This window comes from Danio aesculapii, chromosome 5 (assembly GCF_903798145.1).
Source record: "Danio aesculapii chromosome 5, fDanAes4.1, whole genome shotgun sequence".
Lineage (NCBI taxonomy): Eukaryota > Metazoa > Chordata > Actinopteri > Cypriniformes > Danionidae > Danio > Danio aesculapii.
Genome location: NC_079439.1, coordinates 10,052,010 through 10,074,072, shown reverse-complemented (window position 1 = coordinate 10,074,072; position 22,063 = coordinate 10,052,010). Strand labels below are relative to the sequence as shown.

The 22,063-nt window shown below is 36.3% G+C and overlaps 1 protein-coding gene across 1 annotated transcript in view; it reads left to right on the top strand.

Annotated features, from left to right (window-relative positions):
- Positions 1 to 2,632: 2,632 nt before the first annotated feature.
- The window catches only part of sh2b3 (SH2B adaptor protein 3), a 74,328-nt gene continuing 54,897 nt past the window's right edge, over positions 2,633 to 22,063 (top strand). The window contains exon 1 of the mRNA XM_056457351.1: positions 2,633 to 3,604. Coding sequence (XP_056313326.1) covers positions 2,657 to 3,604 — 948 coding nt within the window. The 5' untranslated portion in view covers positions 2,633 to 2,656. The remainder of the gene's footprint in view (positions 3,605 to 22,063) is intronic.

Below are 22,063 nucleotides of genomic sequence, written 5' to 3'. Positions count from 1 at the left end.
AGTTTTGCTGCTTCATTAGTCAAGTAAGGTCGTATATGCCTGAAGTTGGCCAGATTAAGTATAACTGTAATTGTAAATGTAATGACCTTCATGGCATGCTTTTGGAAAATCAATTGTGAATCTAAAATGAGATCTAAATATTTAAAATCAGAGACAACTCTGAGCTTTTCTCCTTTAACGAATACATCAGGATGATGGGTAACTGTCAACGATTGTGAGAAACACATACAAACCGTTTTACTTGTATTCAAATTAAGATATGATTCACACAACCAATCAGACACATGAACTAATGCCTCGGTTACATAATTTGCTGCCAGTTGTTTGTTTTTCGAGTGCACATATAGAACTGTGTCATCAGCATACTTCTAAATATTAACAGTAGGAAACTTATATTAATAGTATTAAAACTATTATGTTTAGAAATATGTTGCAAAAAATCTTCTCTCCCTAAAAATAAACAGGGGGGCTAATAGTTCTGACTTCAACTGTGTGTGTGTTTATGTATATGTATATATATATATATATATATATATATATATATATATATATATATATATATATATATATATATATATATATATATATATATATATATATATATATCTAGATTTGCACCACGTGTTGACGGATCTGCGCATGTTCACTAGTGGATTTTTGCATTGAGAAGTACAGACTTTTCCTTAACTGGTATCAGAAGGCTTGTCAGATGTCTTCCTGTTCACATCAAAGATGGCCTCACGGATATGCCTTTGTCTGACCTGTGGTGTGTTATAACGCAGAAAGAGCAATATTAGTCACTCTCTTCCTGTACTAGAAAGGTGAGTGAGTAAAAGTGAAGAATCTGTATCGTAGCGGTGGAGTTGAGCAGAAGCCGCCAGCACTGCACCGATGAGCTAAACTGATACACTTTGTTAGCGTTTTGGATTCATTGAAGAGTTTCGTTACTGAGATTTCCATGTCAGCTGATGCGCCATTCAATTCAGGTTTATTTGTATATCGGGTCCCACTTTATATTAAGTGTCCTTAACTACTATGTACACACATGTGAATATAAATACAATGTACTTACTGTGTTCATAATGTATTGCTGAACACTTCTCATGCTCTTGAGGTGTGATATGAGGACAGATTTGGGGGTTTGGGTAGGTTTAAGAGTGACAGTTAAGGTCAACAGTGTTATTATAAATGTAATTACAGAAATTAATTACAGATGTAAATACATGCAAGTATTCATTCAAGCTTAAGTACCATGTATAAACATGTATTTACACAATAAGTACAATGTCACTAATTATTAATTACAGTGTGAGTACATATTAGTTAAGGCCACTTAACATAAAGAGTATATCGCGTTTCACAATAAATATCATTTAAAGCAGCTTTATAAAAGGTGAACATTATTGCATAACAATTAAATTTGGAAAAGTTAAGGGTGTTAGTTAACATAACTTTAGTTATTAGTTACTAATAACTTTAATTGGCTAGTAACTAAAAGCTTTTAAAAGTTAATATATAAGCATAGTTCTCCTGCAGTTATACAGTATATAGGTGATGATGACTATGTGTACATGTTTAATTAAGTATATTTGGTGTATGTGTTGTCCTTGATGGTTGGCATCACCTCTTGTAAATAAAATATTCTTATTATTTACATGTTATTTATTCCATGGTCTGTTGAAATTCTGGATTCTGATTGGCTGGAGGGTGTGCTTTATTTTTGTTGAAACGCACAGATAGTTCCAGTCAGTTTTCAGTTCGAAATAAGTGCCCTTCTTCCAAACGTTTATAATTACCATAGCAACTTGCATGTGCACACAATTTCCTCATTATTTATTATGGAGGCTTGAGAAAACCAACACACTGTTATACTACATAAACTTATTCTTCCGTCTTCTTCTTCTTCTAAGACTGATTTCTATATGCATCTTCCACTAGACCGTTCATACTACAACCACCAAACTAACACCAAACCTCCAAACTGGTCTTACTCGAGTTGCTATTTCCAACTGATCTGACTTGTGGTTTTCTCAAAACTGATCAAGAAAATTCAGAAAAGTCCCATTGACTTAACACTGGACCAAACTTTGTAACCTCATAACTTTGCGCCAGACTGTCATACAGACTTATGGTTGGACTAATTTAACTCAGACTACCAATCTGCCAATCACTGATGACCTTTCAACTTTTTAGCCACACCCTAGCGACCACTTACGGCACCATAGCAACTGTCCTTCCTTTATAAAAAACTGCCATTGACTTTACATTGGACATACTAACAACATACCAAATCATACTAACAACATGCTAATTTATATTAAATTTATGCTAACAACATGCTAATTTGTACTGAAATTTATGCTAACAACATGCCAGTGTATACTAGAACTATGCTAACAACATGCTAATTTATGACAGCCACCTAGCTACATCTTAGCAACCACCTAGCAATGCCTTAGCAACCCCTCAGAACATGCTAGCAACCACATAACTACACCTTAGCAACCACCTAGCAACGCCTTAGCAACCATTCAGAACACCCTAGCAACCACATAGCAAGTTTTTAGCAACCGCTTAGCTAGCAGTTTACCCATTTTTAAATTGTATTCATTTATTTATTGTTTTTCAGTGATTTCCTGCTTTGCTGGTTACTGCAATGAATGGTAACACTGTCCAGCAAACCACAAGCACTGCACCGTTCGTAGCACCTCCATGTGGATGGAGGGAGTTCTGTGAGTTGCATGCCAGCACCACGGCCCGAGAACTCGCCCAGCACTACCGGCGCTTCGTCAGAGAGCGGCCGGTGCAGGATGTGGTCCCGCCGGAAAGTTTCTCCAAGCAGTTCAGCGCCCTGTTCCAGCATCACTTCAGCTGCGAGGTGGCAAAAAATGCAGAACCCTCCATGCGCCCCCCACCACCACCCTTACTACCTATGACCAGCCGCTTACGCATTACTTCGTTCTCCGGAGTGCTGGATTACAGGGAGACCGTGCGGCCTGCTCCGCTAGTTGCCATATTAGCGCCCAAACCAGATACTAGTGGCATTCCTAGGGAACAGGAGCAGTTGCTGCGCTGCTCTCCTCCAGACACTACACACCGAACGCGGCATCACAGTCAGGAAAATGAACGCCCGGACTTGAGGAATGGCTCGGAAGGACACTCTCCCACTGCATGCGACTTCCCCTCCCGAAATGACGTAACTCACATTTCTGTTAGTCGCATTCGAGAAAGTGTTTGTCGACTTTTTAAGAAATCTCCGCAACTTGGCGAATCCCCAAGTGGTTGCCCAAGGGATGAGTTGATCCAGGGTGGCGGAACACCGGCGACTGTTGAATGCACCCCTCACAACCCACCTGTGCAGGTACCCACCAATCGCACATCACAGAGGGCCGCAATATGGGAGCGTTTGAATTCATGGCGGACTGTGAGACGGAGGCAAGAGTTTGGGAGTGTTTGTAAAGAGGGGCAGCTGAGGTACCTGGAGGTGGACGACACTATTTCAGACACGGCCCCACAATGGCAGCGCTGCCGCCTGCAGGTCAGGAGGACCAATGAGCACACCGCTAGCCAGAGGTACCTGCTAGATCTCTACGACCCACCCAAGGTAAGGCAAGCGTTTGAGGTTCTAAACACTTATTTCAAGCGACTGCCATTTTAAAACATGAAAAAATCCTAGGCTTCAGTTCATGGCACTAGGTAAACACTGTGGGGGCTTCCCTTCTTCAGCCTATGTAACCCGGTGAGCAATAAAACAATGCAGTCCTCTGTAGCACACCCTTGTGTTGTCTGTAATAGTTTTGTCCCGGTACTGAACTTTTAAAAACATCCATTTCCTGCTAACATTTTAAGTACTGTTGAGCGTGTTCTTTAAACACTGCTGAATTGCCATAATGTTCACCAGTGCTCAACAGAAATGACTGTGATTGGCTGTGAAGGTCATCATTTCACCGCTCTTCACCGAGTGTAAACACAGATATATGAACACTGAAGCGTTTTAAAGCCGCGAAGATCAGTCAATTGCTCGTCTGTGTTTGTGCTCGGTAAACATGGGTGAAGTGTGGTGAACTGATGACCTTCACGGCCAATCACAGTCATTTCTGTTGAGCACTGGTGAACACAATGGCAAATCAGCGGTGTTGTATTCAGCGGTGCTTAAATGTTAGTCGGAAATTGACGGTTTGTATACATTACAGTAACGTAATTCGGTATCATGACAGGTCTAATATAGTGAAAAAATCAGTACGTTTACTTGAGTTTGATAAATGGCATCTAAACCGTGTGTTTGGAAAAGATAACTAGTGCCATTTTTCTTTAACTTAGCTGAAAATGAGGTCTGATATCCCTTTTTATTTTCACTATCATTTCAGTACAGACCTTCAGATCACTGTAAAGACGGTGAAATGATAAATATGTGTCGCCTTCTCTTCGCTGATAAGATATACAGCCAGGGACACAACATTCCTTTGTGACTCAGGCATTGCTTCCAGGTTTCTTCCTACCACAGCCTTGATTTCGCTTTGTAAATGGCGGCCACGTGAAATCAGTCTAATGCAGGGGTCACCAATCTCGGTCCTAGAGTGCTGGCATCCCTGCAGAGTTTAGCTCCAACTGTCCTTAAACCCACCTGCCTGGAAGTTTCAAGTATACCTGGTAGGGCTAAATGATATTGGACAATCTGAGGTTGCAAGATTGTATTTTTCTGCTATAAAAATAGCGATATGAATACAGTTTCACAAGATAGTTTGAATAGCACTGTTTGATGGTTGGAGTCGTTACAGTATTCAGATTGAATAATCAAAAAAAAGCTTTTCTTGTTTTGCCTTGTCTCGTTTCTAGTCCAAATATCAAAAAATTCTTAGATCAAGTTAAAATATTCTTTTGTTTTCAACTTCAGAAGAGTTTTTCCTTAAAACAAATAAAATGATCTACCAGTGGGGTGAGCAAAATAGTCTTGTTTTTGCTTTAAAATGTAGATATTTGGACTAAAAACAAGACAAAAATTAAAAAAACAAAAGTAAGGAAACGGTATAAATCGCTTATATTCTGTGTAAATCTAGTAATTAAATACAATTCTGTAGCTCCTGGTCGACTAAAGGCTGATTTATACTTCTGCGTCAAGCGCACGTATGCTCTGGTGCAGCCTGTCTGTGGTCGCATAGTCCCCTCCATTGGCGCACCTCTCAAAAAAATGCAATTGCATGTCGCAACGACACATAGCGCAAGCTCTGTAATGGGTCAGCTTGGAAGAAGTGAGCGTGTGAAGTGTCGAGTCTCGAGTCGTGAAGGAGTTCCAGATGAAAATTTTTGTTTTGTGTTTACCTTATGATTAAAGTTTTAGCTACTTGTAGCGTTCAGAAAAAACAAAACACCCGTGAAGAAACTCGACACAGAGGAACATAAAAACCTACTGCCAGCTAGGCATGGGATGATAACGGTTTTCAACGTATAATGCTTTTTGGAAAAGTCAAGGTTTTAAAACCGCCAAGATTTTCTGCTATACTGTTCCTAAGGTCTGTGTAAGATTTTTTATTTACTTTTTTACTTATTTTAGAACAACAGTAACTCCAGCTGAAAAGGTCTCCAAAGATGTGTTTTAAATTGTAAAGAAATCTGTGTTTTTAAAAACACATGAAGACAGTAGAGGTCAATGAATAATTTGAATTATTTAGCCTGACATGTTTACTGCTCCAAAATATTTTAAATGTTTCTCAAAATAAAATATATTGTGTTCAAAGGGGAAAAAGGGTTTTGTTTTATACCCAGTCATTTAAAAAGAATATATGTTAAAGCAGTGAGCACAATACCGTAAAACCGTGATATTTTTATCCAAGGTTATCACACCATCAGAATCTTATACCTGCCCATGCCTTCTGCAAGCTAGCGTTTCGAAAGTGCACGCAGAAGAAACAAAACGCAGAAGTATGATTGCACGACTACATGCAAGGCAGGCGCAGAAGTATAAATTAGCCTTAAGACGCAACATTGCATATCCTGCGATGTGACCATTGCGAATGTGCACATTGGGATATCATTGCTGAAACTATATATTGTGCAGCCCTAATACCTAGTTTACAAGACCTTGATTAGCTTGTTCAGGTGTATTTGATTAGGGTTGGAGCTAAACTCTGCAAGGACACCAGTCCTCTGGGAACAACTTTGGTGACCCCTGTTCTAATGCATCTTTCAGCAGTGATATCTGTAACTAGTCCACGAATATAGAGTGGTTAGTACGGTCACCTCACAGCAAGAAGGTTGCTGGGTTGTGTCCTGGCTGGGCCAGTAGGCACTTCTGTATTGATTTTGCATGCTCTCCCCTTGTTGGTGTGGGTTTCTTCCAGGTGCTCTGGTTTCCCCCACAGTCCTAAGACATGCAGTATAAGTTATTTGGGTAAACAAAATTGGCTGTAATGTATGCACTCTAAATGCTGGGTTATTTCAACCCAATTCTGGGTGCAATTGGAACTAACCCAACTTAATAGGACCAAATTTAACCTAATTTAGTTTTTTTCTTCATATGTTGCCTATTTTGGGTTTAAATAACCCAGCATTTCTTAGAGTGTGAGTGCATGCGTAAATGCAAGAGTGTGTGGGTGTTTCCCATTACTGGGTTGCATAAAACATATGCTGGAATAGTTGGTGGTTCATTCCACTGAGGTGATCCCTGATAAATAAGGGTTTAAGCTAAAGGGAAATTAATGATTAGTTGAACCACTTTAATTGTTGACTACAGTTGTCCCCTTAAAGGATTAAATGAAATGAGTGCACTGAAGGGATGGCATTTGGCTTGTGTTTTGTTGGTTGATAAACCCCTCAGACTGAGTAGATTTTAAACTTCTTGGTCAGACCCTGTGATTATTTATTTATAATTTTTACACTTAGCGAGATGTCTATTAGTAATGACTAGTTGTTTTGGTTTCCCAGTGTTGGGTTGTGGCTGGAAGGGTATCGGCTGCGTAAAACATGTGCTGGATAAATTGGCGGTTCATGCGGCTGTGGCGACCCTTGATTAATAAAGAGACTAAGCTGAGAAGAAAATGAATGAATGAATGTTTGTTTTGGTTTCTGCCATATATACAACCACAGGGTTCGCACAAGGTGCATAAGTGCTTGAAATTGGCTTTAAGAAATTCAAGGCCTGCCCTGGAATACCTGGAAAATTGGCTTGTATTGTTGAAAAGTGCTTAAAATTAACAAGGAGAATTTATATGCCGTTTTCACGCTGGAAAAATAAAAATGTCTGTGAGCTTTTTGTGACACAAAATACCCTCACAAACTACCGGGACTTCGAAGCGGTGATTTGACAGACATGAAAAGTGGCCAATCACAGTCGACCTTGTCTAGTTTTGCGTGAAACGTAAGGGCGGGACAAAGGCCTTTCTGTGTTGCAGTGGCAGAAAATAACAACTTAAAAACAAATGTTTTATTTTAATAATGCTTTTCTGATGTTTTCACTATAGAGATGTCTTTGTTATTAGCAAGAGTAATTAAACCGCGGGCTTACTTCCTGCCATTTCAACAATCTGCACACACGTTTCACTCTCTTCTCTCTGATGGCCAGTTTACTCACCTCTGACCTGTCACACTTCTGAAGCCTGGTTTAATACAGTCTGAATGTCGGTGCGGGAATGCAGATATTGCGCAATTATTAACTTCTGCAAATGTCGCGAGTGCTTTATTTTAACACAAGAGCGCAGTCATGTGTGTTAGCCGCAAAAACAGATATGAGAGCTCTTAAATAGGCCTTTTCAAATGAACTGCAAATCTTCTCTTCATCGTGTGTGTGTGTGTGTGTGTGTGTGTGTGTGTGTGTGTGTGTGCTCAGATTGTATGCAATCGCGATCTCTTCGCTATTAAAGTAGACATTATTTATCTTTACTCCTTGACTAAATCAAGTATTTAGAATTAGATCGATAAATAAACGATGACGATGCTAACGGACTTCTTATTTGGCTCTATCGTGAAGTGAAACTTAGCCTAGCATAACCTTTAGCAAAGGTGGAACTTTTTTATTGCTTTACGACAAAAGAATTATGCTAGAAATGTTTCCGGATGAGATATTTTTGTAATTTATAAATAATAGCTGTATCCTGATCTGTCATAAAGCATCACTAAATTGTTCAGGCATTACTGGTCAATCTGTTACATTTATCAAAATAAACAATCTTAAAACACTGCTTTGAGAAATGTAGCGTTGTCATATTTCAAGTACCTCGAGTGAAACGAAGTCATTTGTTTTGTTATTTTATTACTGGCCGTGTACTTGTCTTTTTTGTAAAATTAGTTCAGTTTAAGATCAAGCGTAAAATAAAATATTGTAAAAGACAAGAATGAGAAAATAAGAAAAATAGTGTAAAATAAGTGAATCAAAGGCTAAATTTAAATCTTTTTATAATATACTTTAATTAAACCGCTCAAAGATTGAAAATATTGTTTAAAAATGGTAATAAGTGTCTCTTTGGTCTTATAGAGTATCTGGTAGTTTTGCCAGTGCTATTGAAGAAGATTAATTGTCATGAAAGGAAAAATCGACCAAACTTTGTTAGTGCAAAATCCTCTGAAGCCTTGTTGTGATTTAAGCAGTTAAACCATTATAATTTAACCATTAGTAATTTTATACTAAAAAAGTCATAATGAAAATCTGATTTATTTTCAAAAGTAGCTAACTAGTACTCAGAGTAGTTTTTTAAAAGAGTAATTTGTACTATTACCTAATATTAGCGTTATTTACAAAAATATGTATTATTTTAGCAGTGTAATTGTATTTTAACTTGAGTACAAATATTCTGTTCTCTTTCCATCTGTGAGAGAACATCAACAAATAAAATAAAAAATACACAAGCACATTTATTGCAGGTTTATTATATTATTAATATATGATTAATTAATTATATTATTATTATTGTTGTTATTATTATTTTTATTATTATTATTATTATTATTATTATTATTATTATTATTTTTATTATTATTATTGTTATTATTATTAATGGTTTTTATTTTTATAAATCAATAGATGGTTCCATCAATAGATGGTATTTTTATAAATTGCTGAGAAGACATTTCAGGTGTTCAATACATTGCATGTCAGTCTTGATTTATTATAACGTTAGCTAATTATTATATTTTATTAATGTTTTTTTTTTTATAAATCAATAGATGGTCCCTATGCAATGTTTTTATGGGTTGCTGAGAATACATTTCAGGTGTTCAATACTGTTTCGTGTCAGTCTTGAAAATAAAAATAGGTGCTGGACAAAGTGCTTAAAAGTCCTTGATTTTCATTAGGCTGTGCCTGCATGAACCCTGCAACCATTAATTTAACAATTTAAAATGTATTAACTTTCACCAATAGGGTTACACTTTGAAGGCATTCTTTTGTCAGACACTCTCGTGGTGCATTATGGGTATTTTCTAGTGGTTAAGTATACATTGTGTAGGGCTGGGCCGATAAACAATATCATATCGAATCGCAATAAAATTTATGTCAAAAATGATGATAAGCTCCAGACGTTTTTACTCGATATTGATCCTAAGAGCTAATCACACAGCAGAAATATGCAACAACAGGAACCTAGAATTGTGTTGATATTAGAGATTCACAGAATTTCTGGCCGCCGAAAATTATCGGCTGAAAATAGGTCACTCGGTATTGTTTAGCATGCTCATTTCACTTTCCCGCCAGTAGTATCCACCTTCAATCATGCTTGGGATACTCTTTTAAAAGTGGAAGCATTAACAACTGATATCAAAATATATATCGTTATCATTCAATATGGAAAATAGTTATTGAGATTGCATTTTTGCCATATCGCCCAGCTATAACATTGTGCGTTGTGGGACTGATCGAGAGCACTTTAGAATATCAACTATGGTTTCAGACACTACTGCAAATGGCTGCTCCCTCATAAAGTGCACTATTTCATGGTATACTGGATGATTTTGGATTGAGCATCTTGAGTTTGTAGTTGTTGCTGGCTTTCTGTAACATGGTTTATTTTGGAAAAATGTTTTACCGCAGATTAGTATCGGTGAAAAAAGGGTTGATGTTTAAAACTTGGCATGGATTTTAAAGGAATGGTTGGACAATTGTCATCATTTTCTTGCTTTTACAGTATGTTGTTTAGAGGTGTGAACCTATACTGGTCTCACGGTTCGGTTACGATTATCATGCCATCGATTCGGTTCAATTCGATATTTCGGTGCATCACGGTGCATTGACGATGCTTTTCATACACAGTGTTGTATTTTAGGGGGTGGCTATAACAAGCTGTCTATATAAACACACACACACAGGGACACACAGCACCACACTGTCTCTCATTCACACACATACACAAACATAGACAGCACCAAACAAACACACACACACACGCTCGCTCGCTCGGGAGCGATATTGTGAGACCGCCCACTCCTGGTAAAATTACACCAGAGTTACCGACCGCTCCCGAGCTTTTATTCGGAAATTTATTCCTGCGCCGCATGAAATCTGGTCGGGTCCCGCGACAATGCACAGGTACAGCCGTGGGGATGCATACAGCCGAGAGGTAAAGAGAGGGGAGAAAAAGTCACGTCTGCAGCCAAGAGGAAAAGTCACGCCAGCACGTAAAATGGGCCACAGTGAGAGAGAGAGAACTTTCATTCCCTCAATCGCAGAGAAATAGGGGCTTCTGCTGTTAGTGCCAGTGAAAGACTGTACAGAAAACACACACACAGTGACATTTTTAAGTAGTTGGCGCCTGTAGTGTTGTAAATACCCGCACTCGCGACGGAGCGCATATGAGATAAATGACGTCAGTACATAATAACCGGTTATGATTATTACTGAACCGATACCGAATTGCTCGCGTCTGCATCGCAGTGCACCGAAGAAACAATTAATTTTGACACCCCTAATGTTGTTCAATAATGTACTTTCTTTCATAAATATTCAAATATCATCTTAAGAATTAATCCAATATATCACACAAAGGCATTAGAGCAGCATTTGAAAATCTGCGTGACTTGTCTTGTAGCCTATTATTTAATTTTGAATATGCAAACGTGACCTAGATGTCATGTTTTGGATAATAACAGATTAATTCACGTATATTCACAATGATGCATCATGATGTGTTGCACAAAGTTTGTTTTGTAAGGACAAAGTCACGAAAGAACCAGTTGCATTGTAGTTGTTGTTGTCAAATCTGGTGTTGATTCTGGTCTTGACTTGAAACCTTATTTTTAATTACACGATGTTAAGAATGAGATGTTGGAGCAATGTTTTGATTGAAATGAACATGTCGTGTCAGTATGCATTGCACGACGTTTGATCTTAATGAGCTATTTGCATCTGCTAATTTTACTATGAAATCTTGTGTGACTCGTCTTGAGATATTAATTTGTAATACAAGCAGTCATCAATTATATTTGTTCTTTACATAGTGTTTTATAGCCAAAACAATTATGCATGTATGCCGTGTTTAAACATCTACCTTGAATTCATGCATATTAAAATTCAGGATGCATCTGCTCCAACTTGCTAGCTTTATCCTGAAATGTGGTGACTTGTCTTGAAGCCATCATAACCTCCTAGGGCTTAGTGGCCACATACTGTACGTGGACAGCACATTTTAGCTCTTAAGTGGCTATTTAAAATACTTTGAATGTTTTAGATTTTGTTTCAGACATACAGTGTCATCTTGCAACTGTTTTGCAGCAGATGAAATGTCCCAAACCCTGTTTTTAACCGTCCAAAATAGGAAAAAATTTGATAGTCAAAGCAAGTTAAAAAAAAAAATTCTATGTTAAACATGCATTAAAAAAATTCAGGAAAAAAAAGTGTTTTATGTAAATTCGGACCACGAGTCCTCATATATGGGCATCCTTTTTCTCAAAAAGTACATCATATTAAAAAATTCTTAGGTTTTTATTCTAATTAGGTTCCAATAAACCCAAAAAGCAAAGAGAAATAAAAAATGTGTGTAAAAACACCTTGGGTCTTAAGAGGTTAAATTAGTTTTGAGAGCCTTATTGTGTTTTGGCTTCCAAAAATGCTCATTTCATTCATGCATTTTCTTTAATGGCACATTAAGATGTGTTGCATGAAGTTTAACGTCAATGATAGTCATATAAGCACCAACTGCACTGTAGTAGTTGAAGTCAAATCTAGAATAGCAGTTGAGAATAGATGTGCTGATACCACTGACTAGTCTCGCAAGTAACAACTACATTTGTCATTGACGTCAGTCTGGTATGAGTTGTTTTGAAGTGTTAAGTTTGACAGTGAACCGTGGGAACCGGTTGGCTTTAATGTCAAACATTGTGTCAGTGGCCTTAAAGGGATAGTTCACCCAAAAATACGCATTCTACCATCATTTACTGACTTTGCACTTGTTCAAAATGTGTTTTCTGAGATGTTGAAAACAAAGTCATAGAGGACAATGAGTGCCAGCAACTAGCATTTTACCAAATATCTTCTTTAGTCTTCAACAGATGAATTTAATAAAGGTTTAAAACCACATGAGGGGAGAATAAATGATGAGTTCATTTTCATTTTTGGGTGAACTATCCCTTTAAGGCCTTTACATTTTTATATAGTGCATATGAATGCAAATTATATTTAAAAGCTATGGTACAGAGGAAATAATAACTTACATTCTTCATGATATATTCTTCTATGAAGTACTGAATAAGTTTAAATGGATTTTAAACTCCCTAAACCAGGGGCCTTAAACTCGCGGCCTGCAGGCCAATTGCGGCCCGTGAAATTAAATGAAATCAAAGTGATGCGTACGCGGTGGGATAAAAGAAAAGTAAGGAACTCAATGCAGCCTAATATTGTCGTCTGCAGTCACACATTGACACCTGTCCATCGGCAATAAGAGTCCCTGGTGTCGGCGCCAGTGGTGTAGTGGTTAGTGCGTCGACACATGCACTCGGTGCTCACGGCGACCCGAGTTCAATTCCTGCCTCGCGGCCCTATGCCGATCCTTCCCCACTCTCAGCTCCCCTTGCTTTCCTATCAATACTCTCTACTGTCCTATACAATAAAGGTGGAAACTACTAAAAAATATTATTAAAAAACAAAGTCCCTGTTAACCCAAGCCAATTATAGATCGTTCGCATCGTTATTTGTGGGTCATTTGCGTCGACACGCACAAGGAACATTACATATATTTCTATATGATGTAAAAGTAGTCAAAACAAATGACAACAACACAGTGTTTCTTCTATTTCCTGTAACAACAGCACGGCAGATTCACCAATTTTGACAGTGGAGTGTCGCTGTTTGATTCGTACTCGTAATCAGGTCTTCGTGTCCATGGTGTAACTGTATTTCGTGTTTGTAAATTACACCCATCGTAAATTTACCAGTCATATACAAACAGACAAAGAAAACGTCATATCTGTGTCTGTTATAATCACAGATTTTGGAATTGTACCCTCGTAAAATTACGAGTACGCTCCGTTTTCCTTTACGATTTTCTAATTACGGATTCGTAAATTTTATTTAGGCCAGAAATATTTTTGACAGTGATTTTATTCCATAGTGGGTCATGTGATAAACGATGCGTCACTTTGGGAACTTCAGAACACAATGGATTATAAGTAACGGTCACAAATAAACTCATGCTGGGAGGTCAGCTGGAGTATTTACACCTCACGTGTGAAAGGACTAAGCAGTTGCTTTAAATCAAAACCACCAGTGATAGGTATGATTCATAAAGTAAGTGATATGATCACAGCAACACTCATTTAGCCTAATTTACACACTCTCATCCAAAACAAACAGCCTATTATAATATAGATATTATCATGTCAACTGAAACTAATAAGGACACGCTCACTGGTTTATCTGCATGTCTCTCCGCCTCGCTCTACTGCACGATAGCCTAATTGCTAGTATTGCTAATTCATTCAAGCAGCAAATGACGTCTGCTCACTTGAGAGGTCATGGCAAGACCATATCAAAGCTCTGATTGGCTGCTGTGGAATCTTGGCAGAGATGCGAGGACTTGTTCTGAATGCCTATATAAGGGAAAGGCAACGAAGGCCAAGGAAGTTCAATCACTTAAAGTGTATACACTGCAATAAATGTCAGAAGCATGCACACACGTCGTAGCTTCAAATTAGCACTGGTGCTTCTATTATGAGGTTGATCATTTTAAAGGGAGAAATCCTTTTCCTGATCATGCATTAGAGTTGTGATGTGTGGGAACATTGAGGCTACATAATAGTCTGTATGTTTGATTCTGTAATTGCACGCTCTATGTTTGGTGTGTTTGCTATAATAGCAGCCACGAGGGCAGCTATGCTAAGAGAGGAAGCTGCAGGCTGGCTGATAATTTCTTTTGCGTGAGAAACTTGGTCTCAGGGAAGTCCTAACTTTAAAACCAGCCTGTGCACAGCAGATAAATTACTATGATTATCTGCTGTCAGATTTCACAGAAAAGCATTATTATTATTATTATCATTATTATTATTGAAGTTAAATATGACTAACTAGGTGAGAGACAAAATATAGTAGGCTGTATATTTTTACAATCTTTTCTAGGTACTTGTCCTTTAGTTTAAGCTATTTAGTTAAAAGGGTTAGTTTTCAGATGGATGAGTTGAGGTGATGGTAGAATACACTTAATGGCCACTTTATTAGGTACGTCTTGTCAGTATTTCATTGGGTGCATTTTTTTTTTTTGCCTTGTTTTAAACAAAAACAAAGCATGAAAATGTGTGTTGTAAGTGTGTATTTTTCATATTTGCCCTCAGTTTTACAGGAAATATTATGTAGTGACTATAATTTATGATATGAAGGTAGCAAATAAATCAGAAATACACCAGCAGTCTTGAACATTGTTATGAAAAGCCAATAAACACCTTTTCAACCACTTAAAATTCATTTTTATGTTTATAACTTTCATACAAAATATGTTTTTTAGGTTTTGTCCAAAAAAAGGATTGTAAAAAACAAAATAAAACCTTTTTTGGGCTGTTTTAGGGTCAGCCAAATGCTTATTTATGTATTTCAAATAAAATAGGAAAGTTTTATTGCAGTACTTTTTATTACAATAAACGTATTACTTTTTTGTTTATTTAATACTTTTGTAAATTACTATGATTATCTGATGTCGGATTTCACAGAAATGTATTATTATTATTATTATTATTATTATTATTATTATTATTATTATTATTATTATTATTATTATTATCATCATTATTATTATTATTAAAGTTAAATATGACTAACTAGGTGAGAGACCAAATATAGTAGGCTGTATATTTTTACAATCTTTTCTAGGTACTTGTCCTTTAGTTTAAGCTATTTAGTTAAAAGGGTTAGTTTTCAGATGGATGAGTTGTGGTGATGGTAGAACACACTTAATGGCCACTTTATTAGGTACGTCTTGTTAGTATTTCATTGGGTGCATTTTTTTTGCCTTGTTTTAAACAAAAACAAAGCATAAAAATGTGCGTTGCAAGTGTGTATTTTTCATATTTGCCCTCAGTTTTGCAGGAAATATTATGTAGTGACTATAATTTATGATATGAAGGTAGCAAATAAATCAGAAATACACCAGGAGTCTTAAACATTGTTATGAAAAGCCAATAAACACCTTTTCAACCACTTAAAATTCATTTTTATTCATACAAAATATGTTTTTTAGGTTTTGTCCAAAAAAAGGATTGTAAAAAAACAAAACAAAACCTTATTTGGGGCTGTTTTAGGGTCAGCCAAATGCTTATTTATGTATTTCAAATAAAATAGGAAAGTTTCATTGCAGTACTTTTTATTACAAAAAAACTTATTACCTTTTTGTTTATTTAATACTTTTGTAAATTACTATGATTATCTGATGTCGGATTTCACAGAAATATATTATTATTATTATTATTATTATTATTATTATTATTATTATTATTATTATTATTATTATTATTATCATCATTATTATTATTATTAAACTTAAATAAGACTAACTAGGCCAGAGACAAAATATAGTAGGCTGTATATTTATTTGTTTGTATGGCCTTGGAGCGTTTCGAGATTTTTGTCCTTTAGTTTAAGCAGTTTTAGATGGATGAGTTGAAGTGATGTTAGAATACACTTAATGGCCACTTTATTAGGTACGTCTTGTTAGTACTACATTGGGTGCATTTTTTTTCCCCTAACCCTTTCACATGTGCTATCACACCGGTGTGATTAGCCTTGGTTGGACCCTGAAGTGTATGATTACATCGGTGGGATTTGAACATTTATTCTGAGGCACAGAAAGAAGTGTGCAGCGCTTGTCATAAATCACAATTTATCCGTGTTTTCAAACAAATAACATTTATTTTAGGTTTCAGACATTCAAATACACATACAGTTTTCAGTATGTATAAGTACACCCTCACAAATCTATCTTTTAATTTCATGAAACAAAGCATGAAAATGTGTGTTGCAAGTGTGTATTTTTCATATTTGCCCACAGTTTTGCAGGAAATATTATGTAGTGACAAATTTATAATATGAAGGTAGCAAATAAATCAGAAATACACCAGCAGTCATGAACATTGTTATTAAAAAAAGCCAATAAACACGTTTTCAACCACTTAAAATTCATTTTTATGTTAATAATTTTCATATAAAATGTGTTTTCTAGCTTTTGTCCAAAAAAAGAATTTTTTGGGGTTGTTTTAAGGTCATATTACCTTTTTGTTTATTTAATATTTTTGTAAATTACTATGATTATCTGCTGTCAGATTTCACAGAAATGTATTATTATTATTATTATTATTATTATTATTATTATTATTATTATTATTATTATATAATTAAAGTTAAACATGACTAACTAGACCAGAGACAAACTATAGTAGGTTATATATTTATTTGTCTGTACAACCTTGGAGCTTTTCTAGATACTTGTCCTTTAGGTTAAGCAATCTCAGATGGTAAATTGAAGTGATGGTAGAACACACGTAATGGCCACTTTATTAGGTATGTCTTGTTAGTACTAAATTGGGTGCATTTTCTGCTTTCAAAACAGCCTTAAACAAAAACAAAGCATAAAAATGTGTGTTGAAAGTGTAATTTTATTTTTTTTCATATTTGTCCACGGTGTTGCAGGAAATATTATGTAGTGACTATAATTTATGATGAGAAGGTAGCAAATAAATCAGCAGTACACCTAAAGTTTTGAACATTGTTATGAAAAGCCAATAAACACCTTTTCAACCACTTAAAATTAATTATTATGTTAATAATTTTCATGCAAAATATATTATGTTTTCTAGTTTTTGTTTAAGTATTTTTTTGTTATTTAATATATTTAACCTACTGACACCAGTGTCAAAAAACAACAACTTTAAAGTCTCTTCTATAAAACAGAGCTAAAATGATGAAATATATATTCAAAAGCATTTCTGGCATTACCTTTGCAGGCCTACACTCAAAAGGGGCGTGTTAGTTAACTGTAGGAGGCGGGGCTTCAGACGCCTGAAAGATAAAATAACCTAAAAAGTTCATACAGTAATAGAAAGTTGGTACGTAGTGCATACATTTTTTAGATGTTAGTATCAGTATGTTAGCCTTCAAGGATATCTATAGGCTAGTGTGCTACAAAACAGTGACAAAATTCACATTTAGAAGATATAAAACCTATATAAACACGTAAAGCTTGTAATTTGTCACTTCCGCCTAAAAGGATCAACGTTTTTTATTCGCGTCACTTCATACATTAGTTTCTCATCAAATCTTGACCAATCAAATGCTCTCTAGTATCTGACATGCCCCGTCCTCTTCAAGACGCTTCTCATTTGCTTTTCATTTGATGCACTTGACCTCAACCACTCACACTAGCAGAGCTGTGATGAAACCACGCTATTGGCTGTTTTATTAAAGGGGAGGAGCTACTCTATACCCTGCCCTCTCTTTGTTTTTCAGTTGAGATTACGACAAACATTAAATAAAAAAATGCTCGTTTCAAAGCACTTCAAAGAACCTTGAAGGTACTGTGAGGTACACATTTGTACTTTAGGCATTAATGTGTACGCTTAAGTTACTCTTTATGAACAAAAATATACCTTTTGAAAAGGTACCACCCCTGACAGTTTTAGTTCCTTAATTCCTGAGTGTGTAATGTAAAAGTACATAGAGCGTCAATTGAGACACAACTAATGTGGTCTTCTTAACTGTAACTGCTTCAAGCTTGGGTGTGTTATGTGGTGTTCAGAGATGCTCTTCTGCCGACCTTACTTGAAATGAGTGTTTTGTTTAGTTTTTTTTTTTGAGTTACTGTTGCCTTTTTTTATCAGCTGAACCAATCTGGCAATTATTTTCTGACCATCTACATGCCTTTAAGTGATTTTTCCTATTATATATATAAGTTTGTCTTACTCAGTTTTGCGCATACATTTTTTAATTTTATGCACATTTTGGGATGGGTACGAAATAGCGTACTTCCCTTCTGTGTAGTCTGTGAAAATCAAATACGAGCAGAGATTAGTATGTCTGAATTCATAGTATTCAAAAAACAGTACACTGAAAAAGTGTTGCATGCAAAACTGTTGCAAACAATTTATTTGTGTTGAATTTAAACAAACAAATTAAATTGAGCAATGTTCAACTTAATTTGTTTGTTTAAATTCAGCCCAAATAAATTGTTTACAGCCACTTAATGTAAAAAATTGAGTAAATCCAAGGAATCATCTTTGAATATTTTTTTTCAATGTAGTCTAGAAGTACCTGGATGACCTACTACTTTCGGTGAGATTCTGAAGTGTGCGTCTAATGGACGCTACACTATCCAATGATGCCGCACGATAGAATTCATAAATATGAGTGAAGCGCTGGTAGGTCACTACATAGAACGTTCTTCCCTAATGGTCATGAAGTAAATTCAAATTTAAAATGTAGTACCTACTTGATTAGAAGGCGATTTTGGAAACAGCTTTGCCATTTTTTATGTGACATTCCAAAATGCACATAAAATAGGTGGATGGAAACATAGATACTGAGAGAAGCAACAAACATTAATGTTGTCAATGGAGCTGCCAAAGCAATAGTGCTGCTATGTTGCAAGGTGGTAACCTCAACTCAAAACCTTACAATACAATAGAATATTTAATTATAAAATGCATTTAAAAAACACCAAAGTTGACCAAAGTGCTGCACATAGGAGTACCAAGAGAAAAAATGGAATATCAAAGAAAACCTATAAGAAGTAAAAGCAATAAAACGGTGATCAAGGACTATTTAAAAAAAAAAAGAAAGAGAGAAAATAGATAGCCTAACCTTTCCTTAACCTTGCAAGGCTAGGCAAGTTTAAATGCACATTTCATACACAATGGTAATTCAAAGTGCTTTACATAAAAGAAAGGCATAATAGTGCGATCTGTGGGACGTCGCACAGTGCTCATTCAGTAAAGGCACAGCTAAACTGATGTGTTTTCAGTCTTGATTTGAATGTGCCTATTGTTGGAGCACATCTGATCATTTCTGGAAGCTGATTCCAGCAGCAGGGGTCGCTGTTTGTAGCTGAAAGCTGATTCACCCTGACTTCACTAAACTCTTGTAATTTTTAGTTTATTTGATCCTAAAGATCTGAGTCATCTGTTAGGTTTGTATTCAGTGAGCATATCTGTAATGTATTGAGGTACTAGCCCGTTTAGTGATTTATAGACCAGTAATAATACATTAAAATCTATTCTGAATGTAACTGGTAGCCAGTGTAAAGACCTGAGGACAAGTGTGATGTGCTCTGATTTCCTGGTTCTGGTCTAATCCTGGCTGCAGTGTTCTGCATGAGCTGTAACTGTCTGACTGTTTTTTTTTTGGGAAGGCCAGTGAGGAGGCTGTTACAGTAATCCACCCTGCTGCTGATAAAAGCATGAACAAGTTTCTCTAAGTCCTCACTGGAAACAAAGCATCTAATACTTGCAGTGTTTTTGTTTTGTTAAACGCAGCCTTGCCTTTTCCATTAAGCATTTAACCTTACTTAAAACTCTTCCAAACTCTTCTAAATGTTCCAAGTAAAGATTGAAGTCTAACAATTTTTTTTTATTAACTCTGAACACCTAAGATTAATTTTACTGTCAACTACTTTCCTTCTTAATGCAATCCTACACAAAGCATGCCAGGAACTACACATCCACTACACAGGAAGTTACATCAACATAATTCCATCATGTTGTCCCATCAACACAAAATGACCAAATAATTACAAGAATCGTTGTTTCAACGCATTTTGTGAAGTTTATTTATAAACTAATTTCGAGAGGATCACATGCTAATGATTGCTTGTGGCTCATCCCGCGTTATCCAATTCATGATTCACCAATCAGACGATTCCTAAGCTACTATAAATACCCTAAATTCCATATAACAGCCATCTTTGTTTTGAAGAATCCCCCCTTCCACCCATACTCTTTCCTTTCCTAGATGGATGACACGGTGGCCCAGTGTTTAGCCCTGTTGCCTCACAGCAAGAACGTCATTGGTTCTAGTCCTTACCAAGCCAGCTGACATTTCTGTGCAGAGTTTACACATTCTCCCCTTGCTCACATGGGTTTCACCTGGGTTCCCCGGTTTCCTGCCACTATCCAAATACATGCATTTTAAGTTAATTGAATAATCCAAATCGGCACCATAGACATGCACTTAGTAAGTAGTTATCTCTTAAGAGCAATCACTATATGTTTATCAGCCACTAAAGCAGGGGAGTTCTCGAGATCTACCTGAGCTCAAACTCCCCTCTCTCCTTGCAAACAGGAGGAAGCCCCGGGCTTGAGGATCTTATGAGCTTCCGGAACAGCATGCCAAACAAGCTTTATAATCAATCATCAGCTAAGTTAAACTCCTGAATAACAAGTTAGTTTAAACAAGCAGCTAACTATTATTATTATTTTTTTCATTTGTCTATTTTTACATCTGTCATTGTTCAGAAATATTTGACATTTGGCTAATCGGAGCCATTGCATCTGAATCTAAGCATTGTCAAGATTCATGGAATATCAAATGACTCTCCGTTGCTTATTTACCATCATGCATGTATGTAGTTTGGAGCGTTTGAGAAACATCTGTTGTTTGCCTCAAATGATAGTGTTCACTTCTATGGCGAAAGACCACAGACCTTTAATTGCTGATGTAGTTTCAACAAGTTTGGTTGAGCTGTGATTCAAACTTTAAAATGAAAGCTAAAGATGTACACGGATATGGACACAGTTGTTAAACCAATAGAGTGTGCCTTGGATAAGACATGTTGCGTGTTGGTGTCTTCTTATGTGGCTTTTTGATGAGCGAGTGAGAAAGAAATCATGCTGTAACAAAGTCTGATTTATTTTGAATGTGTTGGAGGTGTAATCGGGTGTTGTTTTGCTAGGATTATTTGCTGTATAACAATTGCAGCCTTGCAGTGCTGTGGAAAATATTTCTAATTCTAGAAAACCGCATCCTCCCATCTGGACTGTGTTAGTGCTTCACGGTGACCTTATGCACATGCAGATGCTCACACAACTGCATCCAGAGTCATTTTAGCTCTTTAACAAGCCACTAACAACCCAATCAGACCAACAACAACAGCATTGCATGTAAAAACACAGATTTTAAGGGGCCATTGATTCAAAATGTTAAATTGATGTCTGATATCAACATAATAACTATGTGGCTTATAAGCAAGTGCTAAAATTCGCCAGAAATGGTTGATTGTTCATTTATAACTACAGGAATTTCACATATACAGATACATTTTTGACATTTATTAGTGTCCTATGTGTCCAGAAAAATCACAGTAAGAGCTCAGTGATGGGATGTGATACATAAATGTGTACTTATACACTTATATAGAGTAGTTTACATGTGTCTGTTGCCTCATAACAAACATACTTGGCAAATTTCAGGACAGTAATTAGTACAGTAAGGTCTGACTTTGCTTAGACAAAAGTCTCGTCACTTAACAGAAATAATGTCCAGTATAGAATATAAAGTCATGCTGCAGTGGAAAAAGAGTTAATATTGTGTTTGACTCCCATGAGCTTGGAGGACTGCATCCATACATCTCTGCAATGACTCAAACCACTTATTAATAAAGTCATCTGGAATGGC